This window comes from Saccopteryx leptura, chromosome 4 (genome assembly GCF_036850995.1).
Source record: "Saccopteryx leptura isolate mSacLep1 chromosome 4, mSacLep1_pri_phased_curated, whole genome shotgun sequence".
In the NCBI taxonomy this organism is placed as follows: domain Eukaryota; kingdom Metazoa; phylum Chordata; class Mammalia; order Chiroptera; family Emballonuridae; genus Saccopteryx; species Saccopteryx leptura.
The window spans coordinates 122,678,033-122,689,867 of record NC_089506.1 but is presented as its reverse complement, the minus strand read 5'-3'; the positions used below and the strand labels follow the sequence as shown (position 1 = coordinate 122,689,867).

At 46.2% G+C, this 11,835-nt stretch overlaps 1 protein-coding gene across 13 annotated transcripts in view; it reads right to left on the bottom strand.

The window, feature by feature from the left end:
- Positions 1-631: 631 nt before the first annotated feature.
- The window catches only part of TNRC6C (trinucleotide repeat containing adaptor 6C), a 142,004-nt gene continuing 130,800 nt past the window's right edge, over positions 632-11,835 (bottom strand). For 12 of the 13 annotated variants that reach the window (XM_066381362.1, XM_066381368.1, XM_066381363.1 and 9 more), the window contains 4 exons: positions 9,378-9,572; positions 8,020-8,090; positions 7,394-7,533; positions 632-2,693 (listed from right to left, as the gene is read on the bottom strand). In XM_066381362.1, the coding sequence (XP_066237459.1) occupies positions 2,333-2,693; positions 7,394-7,533; positions 8,020-8,090; positions 9,378-9,572 (767 nt within the window). In that variant the 3' untranslated portion in view covers positions 632-2,332. The remainder of the gene's footprint in view (positions 2,694-7,393; positions 7,534-8,019; positions 8,091-9,377; positions 9,573-11,835) is intronic. The other variant, XM_066381371.1, reaches the window with a different exon arrangement.

Below are 11,835 nucleotides of genomic sequence, written 5' to 3'. Positions count from 1 at the left end.
CTCCAACATAAAACAAAAACAGATTCTTTACTTCCATCCCCAATTTTCAAACATCAGGAGTTGTTCCAGAACTCAATGCTGTGAATGACAGCCTGGGCGCGCTCTGTGGGGCGTGCACATGCAGCGGGCACGCGTGTATATTTGACATACATATGCAGGGATACATACATCAAATATAGAGAATGCAGGTCATGGCGATGAGATGTGATTACTCTTAGGGAGGTTTGTTTAGCTAAATACACGGCTGAACTGAGAAGAGTCTGGAGCCCAGTTTGTGCATAGTTCATGAGCCTCTATAAAACCAGCTTTTGTGGCTCTGCAATTCTGCAGGACCTTCTTTTTTGTTTTTTTTTTTGTTTTGTTTTGATAAAACCATTTAAAAGCGAATTAAAAAAAATGTAATGCACAAGTTTCCTGATCAAGCAGGCAGGGAGCACAATGTTCATATATTTTCTTTTAAAACATATTTGAGGGTATGTTACTCCATTGTCTGTCTTTCTTGCTAAACAATCAAAACATTGATCATTTTTAAAACATAAAGCAATTTTTAATATATAAAGCACTCTTCAAACATCTATTTTTTTGAGTCCATTATTTGGTAAATATGTAACTGCTACACATTAGAGATTAGGTATTTTTCTTCTTTGTGTTTTTTTTTCCTTTTTTCTTTTTCTTTTTTTTTTTTTTAATAACATCTTCAGTGCTAGGAGTTGGGTTACAAAATACATGAAATGGTGTGGAGCTGCCCCTCGGGAACCCTGGCTTTCCTGAGAGCGCTTCGCATGTGCAAGACAGTGACCACAACGTCTCGTCACCTGGACGAAGGGGACAATCGACAGTCCACGATGATGGCGGAGGGAGACAACACTGTTCGATCCCAGAGCTCTGAAGTAGCGTATCCGCATTCTGAAAATAGGTTTCTTTATGATGGAAGTCTTTTTTTTTAAATTCCTTTTTAAAATTTTTTTATTTTAAAGTCTGAAGGAGAAAAAAAGGTCTGTAAACAGGTGGGAGCCCCCACCACGGGCTCCTCTGAAAGCAGTCACAACCCACGCCCAAGTGCTGTGTCCGTTCCTCCCGGAACCATCCATCTTCCACAAGTATCTATGGCCACAGTTCACAACAGTTTTTTCTCTAACTTTATATTCCACATGGAAAAATGGTGCAATACTCTGGTAATAATTTTCTTCCATTAGTCCACAATAAAAAGCTGCTAAAGATAGGTATACATATTATTTCTCCAGAGATATACACTGTAATTTTTAAACGCGAGAACAGAGTCCTTGAGTAAACATTTACACGTGAATTGTCGCCGGCCCTACCCTATGAATTCTCTTTAACATAGAGGATCAGCTCAAGGAAGGGCAGGGACACTCAGTGCAAAGTTAGAAGCTAAAATAACAAACATTTGACCAATGCGCCAAAAAAAAGCATATACTGAATAAAAGGGAAAACCATAGTTCAATCCCTCACATGTACTCACGGACACACACAGTGCACACATGCACGCACACACACTTCCGTTTCAACACACACATGCACGCGCACACACACACACATAGGCTGTGAACTTAGAAATTTTTCCTAGAGCCTGTTTCTGCGTACTGATGTCAACCTGGAAGTGTAGAATTAGACTTAGAAAGTGTTCACATTTCATTATTGGCCTGCTGGATTCAAGTATTTGCATGTTTGATATGTCTTTTTTTTTTTTTAACTTTTAAAAAATATTTTTTGGGATAAAAAAAATGACATGAAAAAGTAATGAAACAAGGGTAATGTGCATAGGCGGATCCGTGGGAACAGAGGACAGATCGCAGACTGTTCCTTCCGCTCAGCTCACCGGGGGCGTGTGCTGCGTCCCAGATGAACGCCAGCCCCCCTGATTACGGGGTCCGCCTCTGGTAATGTGCATAATCATCACAGGCTCGTTTTATATAGGCTTTCTCATCTCCCTCCCTCCCCCCCTCGATAAAATAACCCTTTCCAGCCCACGATCTGAAAAGTGCCCTTCATGATAGAACTATTCTAAGCAGCTTTTATACTTAAAAAATCAAAATGACAACACATCATACAAACATAAGACAATACAAAATAAAAAGCTATGAGAAACATCCTGTCATTAGCGTGTGACACTGACTGGGCGCAGCCCGCACTGTCTCGGGAACAGTTCACAAAGGCTGCACGAAGGTTCGTCTTCAGTACTGGACAGAGGTACTTGAAAGGGCTGCTGGGCTGCTCGGGTCACGTGTGGTCCTCCGCGACACCCAGACTGGAAAGGGTCAGCTTTTCTTCCTAGTGCTGATGATTGTGGTGCCCAAAGGCTCCTCTGATCCTAGATGGACTCCCCACTGAGGAGGTCACCGGGAAGCAGAGTGTTCAGTGGGGTGGGGCTCCCGATCACCCTGCCGTCATCACTGCTGGGCGGGCCCCACAGGCTGCTGGAGTACTGGGGGACCCCGCCCCACAGCAGGTCACTGCTCCCTTTGCCCGTCAGGCACGGGGGGTTCCAGTGGCCGGCATCACTGCGCACCAGGCTGTGGGAGCTGCCCGCGGCGCCCAGCCTTGTCTGGCCGGTCCCTGGGCTGGACTGCCAGCTGGAGGTGGGTGGCAGTGCTTGGCCTTGGGCTAAGAAACGGTTCACTTCTTCTTCACCAGCAAACTCAGCCAAGATGGTCGTGTTTCCCAGGACACACCTAGAGCAGAACAGCAACAAGGCTGAGACCTGGGGTCCTGAAAAAACAAACAAAACTGACAAACCTTTAGCTAGACTAAGAAAAAAAGAGAAAGGCTCTGGCCGGTTGGCTCAGTGGTAGAGCGTCGGCCTGGCGTGCAGGAGTCCTGGGTTCAATTCCCGGCCAGGGCACACAGGAGAAGCACCCATCTGCTTCTCCCCCCCCCCCCCCCTTTCCTCTCTGTCTCTCTCTTCCCCTCCCGCAGCGAAGGCTCCATTGGAGCAAAAAGATGACCCGGGCGCTGGGGATGGCTCCTTGGCCTCTGCCCCAGGCGCTAGAGTGGCTCTGGTCGCAACAGAGTGATGCCCCAAATGGGCAGAGCATCGCCCCCTGGTGGGCGTGCCAGGTGGATCACGGTCGGGCGCATGCGGGAGTCTGTCTGACTGCCTCCCCGTTTCCAGCTTCAGAAAAAAAAAAAAAAAAAAAAAGAAAAAGAAAAAAAGAGAAGATTCAAATAAAATTAGAAATGAAAGGGAGATGCTGTAGTTGATACCACAGAAATACACAAGATCTTGAGAGACTACTATGTATGTCAACAAACTGGATAGATAATCTAGAGGAAATGGACCAATTCTAGAGAAAAGACCTACCAAGACTGAATGATGAAGAAATAGGAAATCTAAACAGATAACATGTAAGGAGACTGAACTGATACAGAGAAGCCCAGGACCAGGTGGTTCCACTGGTGAGTTAAGGATAATCAATGTCCTGTTCATATTCTCAAAAACTGAAGAGAAGGTAACACTCCCAAACTCACTTTATGAGACCAGTATTACCCCAAGTACCAAAGACAGGGCACTAGAAGAAAACTACGGACAAACCTCCCTGATAAACACAGATGCAAAAACTCTTAACAAAATATAAACAAACCAAAATTCAACAGCACATTAAAAGGATCGCATGCCTGATCTGTGGTGGTGCAGTGGATAAAGAGTCGACCTGGAAATGCTGAGGTCACCGGTTCGAAACCCTGGGCTTGCCTGGTCAAGGCACATATGGGAGTTGATGCTTCCAGCTCCTCCCCCCTTCTCTCTCTCTGTCTCTCCCTCTTCTCTATAAAATGAATAAATAAATAAATAAATAAAATTAAAAGGATCGCATGCCATGATAAAGTGGGATCTATCCCTGGGATGCAAGAATGGTTCAACATATGCACATCAATAAATATGATGAATCACATTAATAAAAGATCAAGATCATACCATCATCTTAATAGATACAGAAAGATTATTTATTATTTATTTTTATTTTTTTTCAGGGACAGAGAGAGAGTTAGAGAGAGGGATAGATAGGGACAGACAGACAGGAATGAAGAGAGATGAGAATCATCAATCATCAGTTTTTCATTGCGACACCTTAGTTGTTCATTGATTGCTTTCTCGTATGTGCCTTGACCGTGGGCCTTCAGCAGACCGAGTAACCCCTTGCTGGAGCCAGCGACCTTGGGTCCAAGCTGGTGAGCTTTTTGCTCAAGCCAGATGAACCCGCGCTCAAACTGGCGACCTCGAGGTCTCGAACCTGGGTCCTCCGCATCCCAGTCTGATGCTCTATCCACTGCACCACCGCCTGGTCAGGCCAGAAAGATTATTTGATAAAACACAAGATCCTTTCATGATAAACATCCTCCACAACTAGGGTATAGAAGGGACACACTTCAAGAGAACAAAAGCAGTATGACAAGCCCACAGCTAACATAATCAATGGTGAAAGGCTGAAAGCTTCTTCTCTAAGATCAGGAACAAGACAGGGCGCCCACTCTCATCACTTCTGTTCAACACAGTGCTGGAAGCCTTAGAGCAATCAGGCAAGAGAAAGAAATAAAAGGCATCCAAATTGTAAAGAAAGAGGTCAAACTGTCATGGTTTGCAGATGACATGATCTTACATATAGAAAATCCTAAAGACTCAACCAAAAGACTGTTGGAACTAATTAATGAATTCAGTAAAGTTGCAGGATATAAAATCAACATACAGATAACAGTTGCATTTCTATACACTAACAATGAAATTCTGAAAAAACATCTCATTCACAATAGCATAATACCAATAAACTACTTGAGAATAAATTACCCGAAGAAGTAAAAGATCTGTACAAAGTAAACTATAACTTTGATGAAAGAAATCGAAGCAGCTACAAATGGAAAGCTATACCATGTTCATGGATCAGAAGAATTAAAATTGTTTATATAATCCCAAGTTACTTATAGATGAAATCCTCATCAAAATTCCAATGGCATTCTTTGCAGAAATAGTAAAAACTATCCTAAAATTTGTATGGAACCATAAAAGACCCTGAATAGCCAAAGCAATACTGATAAAGAAAAACAAATCTGGGCAGTGGGGAGGGGGATCACATGTCCTATTTCAAATTATACTACAGAGTACCAGTAATCAAAACAGGATAATACTGGCATAAAACAGACCAATGGGACAGACTAGAGAGCCCAGAATAGATCCTCACATATACAGTCAACTAACATTTGACAAGGGTGCCAAGAATACTCAATGGGGGAAAGGAAAGTCCCTTCAATAAATGGTGCTGGGAAAACTGGACAACCACATGCAGAAAGGTAAAACTGTACCTGTATTTCACACCACTCACAAAAATTAATTCTAAGTAGATTAAAAACTTAAACATAAGACAAACTACAAAACTCCTAAAGAAAACAGGGAAAAGCTTCTTGACATTGATCTTGGCAGTGATTCTTTTTTTGGATGTGACAACCAAAGTACCAACAATAAAAACAGAAATCAAATGAAACTACATAAAACTAAAAACCTTCTGCAAAGCAAAGGAGACAATCAGAAAATGAAAAGACAACCTATAGAATGAGGAAAAGTATCTGCAAGCCATCTTTCTGATAAGGTTTAACACCCAACATATATAGAGAATTCTTATACTTCAATAACAAAAAACCCAAACAATCTGATTGAAAAATGGATGACCTAAATGCCCATCAATGGATAAATGGATAAAGATCTCTCTCTCTCTCTCTCTCTCTCTCTCTCTCACACACACACACACACACACACACACACGAATATTATGCAGCCATGAGATAAAAAAAGATCCTGTCACTTGCGACAACATGGATGAACCTTGAGGGCATTATGCCAGATGAGGTATGGAAAGGTAAGTCCCCTAATGTGACTGATGTGTGGAATCTGTAGAAACAGTAGGATGGCGGTCGCCAGGGGCTGTGCTGGGGGAATGGGTGATGTTGGCCAAGGGCACAGACTGCTGGTTAGAAGATGAATTGGTTCTGATAGCTGACATGTAGCTTGGTGGCTATAGTTAACAATCCTGCACTATACACTTGAAAGTTAAGACAGTAGATCTTAAATGGTCTCATTACAAAAAACTTTTATGCGGTGTGATAGAGGTGTTAGTTAGCTAATGCTGTAGTGGTGATCATGATGCAGTATACAAATGTATTAAATCTAAATGTTGCACCTCTTACACAACACAAGTTGTATGCTAATTATATCTCAAAAAACCTCTCAAAACCAACCAACCAACCAACCAACCAACCAACCAACCAACCAACCAACAAGCGAGAATCGGCTAGGCCATGTTCGCGGGCAGCCCGGCTTTTCCCGTGTCCGCCTCACTGGCTCTGTTCTCTGAACAGGGAAAGTGCGGCTGCTGGCTTCCTGTCAAGGCCACCCAGAAAGTCTGTACTTCATGTGACCATTGCTGCTTCCTGGTCCAGAGGGTGAACTTCTCTCTCATTCTAGACTTCTAGCAGCCATACTGTGTGCTGCAGATAGTGTATTCCTAAGAAGTGTATAAACGCACAGGTAAACTTGAGCATCATCTAGGGTCAGTGTAATTTACAACCTGGGTTAAAAGCAGGGACAACTGATTTCTGGGGCCCACATTTCAAGAGATGTCACTAAGGAGGTCTACTCACACATCTTATCAAAAGTGTGTTGCCCTAACCGAGCAGCTCGATTGGTTAGAGGGTCATCCTGATACACCAAGATTGTGCATCTGATCCCTGGTCAGAGCACATACTAGAATCAACCAATGAATGTGTAAATAAGTGGAACAACAAATCGATGTTTCTCTCTTCCTTCTGCTCTCTCTATAAAATCAATCAATAAAAAACAACAGTGTTTTAATTGGGGGGAAGAGTTGGCTATAAGAACCACAGGTAAGTCCAGCATGTGGGTCACATGCCTGTTGTTACCTGGAAGAGAGGGTATCTTCCTTCTGTCACTGGGTTCCACACTCTCTCCTGGGCCGTTCCCTAGTGGAGGCATGGCCATAGCAACCCAGCAGAAGACATGAACATGTCACAAGACACCTGTCATGGGCTGAAGCCCTACCTCCAACACCTCTGGGTGTGCCTGTATTTGGAGAGACATCCCTAAGGAGATAATAAGGATAGAATGAGGACATCGAGGTAGCCTAACCCATTGTGATTGCTGCTCTTATAAGAAGAGGAAGTTAGGACACAGACATACTCAGACAACCATGTAAGGACACAGGGAGAGGGTGGCTATCTGCAAGCCCAGGAGAGAGGCCTCAGATCTGTAACCATGAGACAATCAATGTCTGGCCTGTGGTGCTATATCACAGCTAAAGGATACTCTAACGACATCCCAAACCCAACAGTGCAGGGGCTGCAGCCACGGGGCAGCGGCGCGAAGACGTACATGTGCAGGGACTTCTGGGCCTTTGTGGCTTCCTCCTTGGAGCTGTACCGGACCACGGCGTTGCCTTGAGTCAGGTTCAGGTGGAATGTGATGAGCGGCCCGTGCTGCAAGCACAGGGTCCGCAGGGTGGAGCCATCGATCTAATTGAGGAAGCAGAAGGGGTGGAAGTGAGCTTCCTCTGACTTCTTCCACTATGCTCTTCAAAGAAAATGTACATAAAATTGGATGCACTCACTGCTGCAAAATGTCTGTTCTAAAAAGGGCTTAATACATATGACTTTGTAATAGAAACCTTTTATGGCCATGTATTTACAAATCTGGGACATTTCTGTTGTATTTGATGACTGCCAGGCAGAAGGAAAAAGCCCATCTGGTTCTGATTCCCTGACCAGAGTACAGCACAGAGCCTGCGGCCCATGACCTGGGAGAGGGCACATGCCAAATCACTTATGTACGGGTATAGTATGCACAGTACCTCTGTTTACAAAGGTAGTTTTCAAGCTTCAAGAGTAAGCAATACAATTCTTCAGGAACATGGTTGAAAGACCCCTGAATGAGGGTACCCAGCACAAACTGGGGGTGGGTAGGGCCCCTCTTGGGTCATGGAGCCCCTCCCCCTACAGTACCTGGGGCGTGAGGTTGCGGAGAACGAGCCAGCTGCTGGTTCTTCCTGAGGTGTCGGTGCTCCAAGTAGAACCTGCACGAGACCAGGGAAGAACTCGGTCAGCTTTTCCAGCAGTTCCTCATCTTGCCAATAGCAGCATGGAGCAACACTGTGCTACACCAAACCTCCCCACCCTGCAGCCCCCAGAGGTAATGATGACAGAGCCCCCCTAGGTCTCCCTCATAGTTCCAAATATGTTTTTATTTTCTTTTTTTTTCTTTCTCTGAAGCTGGAAACGGGGAGACAGTCAGACAGACTCCCGCATGCGCCTGACCGGTATCCACCCGGCACGCCCACCAGGGGCAACGCTCTGCCCACCAGGGGGCGATGCTCTGCCCCTCCGGGGCTTCGCTCTGCCGCAACCAGAGCCACTCTAGCACCTGGGGCAGAGGCCAAGGAGCCATCCCCAGCGCCCGGGCCATCTTTGCTCCAATGGAGCCTTGGCTGCGGGAGAGGAAGAGAGAGACAGAGTAGGGGGGGGGGGTGGAGAAGCAAATGGGCGCTTCTCTTATGTGCCCTGGCCGGGAATCGAACCCGGGTCCCCCGCACGCCAGGCCAACGCTCTACCGCTGAGCCAACCGGCCAGGGCCTATTTTCTTTTTATTGAGAGGGAGGGAGGGAGAGAGAAGCATCAACTCATTGTTCCACATTAGTTGTGCATTAATTGCTTCTCATAAGTGCCCTGACTGGGGGCTCAAGTTGCACCCTTGGGATTGAACCAGCAATCTCTGTGCTTTGGGGCGATGCTCTATATATTGTATTGCACCACCAGCCAGGGCTAGCTACTGGTTAATAAGACAAAGCACAGGGCTGCTGTAAAAAGGCGGAGACAGCCATTTCACCCTGTCTGGCTGGTTGCAACCTCAGTTTCCTGGATTCCTAGTACTCGCCTGCCACCCCCTCCAACCAGCAGAAGGCGCCTGTGGAGCCACAGAACAGCAATGTGGGGAGGCTGGCCTCATGCTGGGGTTTGTTTTGGCTGGAAAAGCTCCACCTATGCTGCAGGGAAGTGCTGTGGAGAAGCAGGCATCCACATGGAAGTGAGGCCCCATGCAGGTTGACAGGACTTGGCCTGCCCAATCAGGGCAGACCTGATGTGAGTTTGAGTGCCAGGGCCAATGCTGAGAACACTGGCAGCTGGAGCCAGGCCCAGACACGGTCCTGAGAGACTGGGCCCTTGGCCCCTCGAAGCCCTCACAGGGCCCAGGGCGGGGCCGGGGTCGTCACAAAGGAGCTGTAGGCATAGTCTCTGGGGCCGGGGAGTCAGCAGAGCAGGTACAGTACCCCACCCCCACACCAAATACTAGAACGGCTGCATACCAGAGGAGTAAGAACTGGTCCAGCCGAGGGGGCTGGCTCCCCAGGTGGAGGAAGGCTTGGGATTGGTTAACCCTGGAGGTGGCCTTGTGGGTGCAGTAGTGTTTCTGGGTACCTTCCACAGTTCATGAGACAGAGAGGCTTGTGTGTGGGAGGTGGGGCCGGAGGACCATGTTGATTTCATGTCTGACAGTTTACCTAGAAGGGTAGGGATGCAGAGGAGAGAAGAGAAATCAGTGCAGTGCTTGGGGACCCGCACATAGGAAGGACTCCAGCGGCCGCGGACTGTGTGGTGAAAGGAAACACTAAGTAAAGCACCCCCATGTGAGAACCAGGGGACATGCTCTCTCCAGCTCCTTCCTCCTGCCTGTGTTCAGTGTAGATCTGGCCAGTGTTTCTGATACTTAACCAATTTGCTAAATGTGCCAAACATGAGTCTGCCATCAGGAAAATAGCATTTTTGAAGTTCGATGTTACAGCTCACCTACCAACATATTTTGCTAGGACACATAACCTAAGAAATTAATCAAGGCCAGAGCTTAGCGTATTTCTTTCTCTCTCTCTCTCTTTTTGTTTTTGTTTATTTTACTGATTTTAGAGAGAGAAAGGGGGAGAGAGACAGAAACACGACTCTGTTCTTGTATGTGCCCTGACTGGGGACTGAATTGGTAACCTCTCTGCTTCTGGACAATGCTCTAACCAACTGAACCATCCGGCCAGGGCATTAGGCTGCTTCTTTGGGCATAAATCCCTGTTTTAAAGTCATGCCTGTGACATAACCCACCTATACTGTAGTGTATAGCTCCTAGATGTGCCCTGTGTCACACTGTGGAACTGGGTGTGGGCCAGCCACCCTGATGGCTGAGCGGTTTGGCATCTTGGCACCTGGGTGGGGAAGCGTTTAAAATGCCATGTCAGACTTTCCAGGAGCACATTGATCTCCCCTTGCAAACAAGATAAAAATAAACACAGCACGTTTGTTCTCTTTGAGAGAACAAACCAAACCGGTCACAACTGTCAGCCCCAGCCCCGCTGCGCCCAGGGCTTGCTGGGGTGTGCAGACACCGGCCACGCTCCATGCCCACCTGACCGGCTGCAAAGGAGGTGCTGGTGGCCGAGGGCTGCTGTCACGGTGCTCACTGGACAGCACTGCAGTGAGCAGGCCAACACCAACCTTAGTGTAGTTCTCTAATCCTGGACCCCCTGAAGTCAACTGTGACCCCATAACTAACAAATGCTAATCTTACTTAGCAAACATGTCACTGATCAGAAAAACAGAAATGCCAAAAAAGTGCCTCAAAAACAGGGAAGGTGGTTTTATTTTGCCCCTTCTCTTTAGCTGAATGATCCTGGCAGTAGTAAAGGTCTAAACACACCCCTTGTAAACATCAAAAAGAATAAACATTAGAAGGAAAAAAATAATGCAGAAGCTCTCTCTCTCTTTTTTAAATAAGATGCTAAGATACATCAAGATGACTTTCTACCCCAGAACCAGGAATCAAAAGAATCCCTGTGGCATTCTTACGCAGCTTCAAAGAAGCCTGAATGAGAAGCTCTGATGGGATACAGAACTATATTTGAAGAAACTTATAAACAATAAACCTCTTTTTTTAAAAAAAGATTTTAAAACTTTTTTTTTTTTTTTACAGAGACAGAGAGAGGGATACACAGGGGACAGACAGGGACAGAGAGAGATGAGAAGCATCAATCATCAGTTTTTCGTTGCAACACCTTAGTTGTTCATTGATTGCTTTCTCATATGTGCCTTGACCAGGGGCTCAAGCTGGTGAGCTTTGCTCAAACCAGATGAGCCTGTGCTCAGGCTGGTGACCTCGGGGTCTTGAACCTGGGTCTTCCGCATCCCAGTCTGACGCTCTATCCACTGCGTACTGCCTGGTCAGGCTAAAAAAATTTTTATTTATTCATTATTTTCATAGAGGAGGGAGAGAAAGAGAGAGGGGAGAAAGAAGGTGAGAGAGAAGCAGGAAGCATCAACTCCCATACATACCCTGACCAGGCAAGCCCAGGGTTTTGAACCAGAGATCTCAGTGTTCCAGGCTCTTTATCCACTGAGCCACCAGAGGCCAGGCAACAATAAACCCTCTTTATGCAAGTCCTCTATTTACAAACCTGCTACACATGTTGCTCATGCGTATGTCCACATTTCTTTATATCCTGGTCTTAACATTTCAGATTCAAATTCCTCTTAAGTTCTTATGACAAACCATTCTCAATTCTTACTGGGAAGGCTCTTGAAGTCTACAATAACAGAGAGACTATCCAGGCCTTGTCTATCTGATTAATGGGAAGTGGTCACATGATGCTGGGAGTTAACTACGGGGCCTGCTCTGGTTGTTGCCCTCCCTGGTGGCAAACACAGGGAAAAGCAAGTTCCAAGCAGGTGCTGCCTCCATGCCTGTAACCTGCAGACCCCTCCCTGTCTTGCCATAGGGGGCAGGGA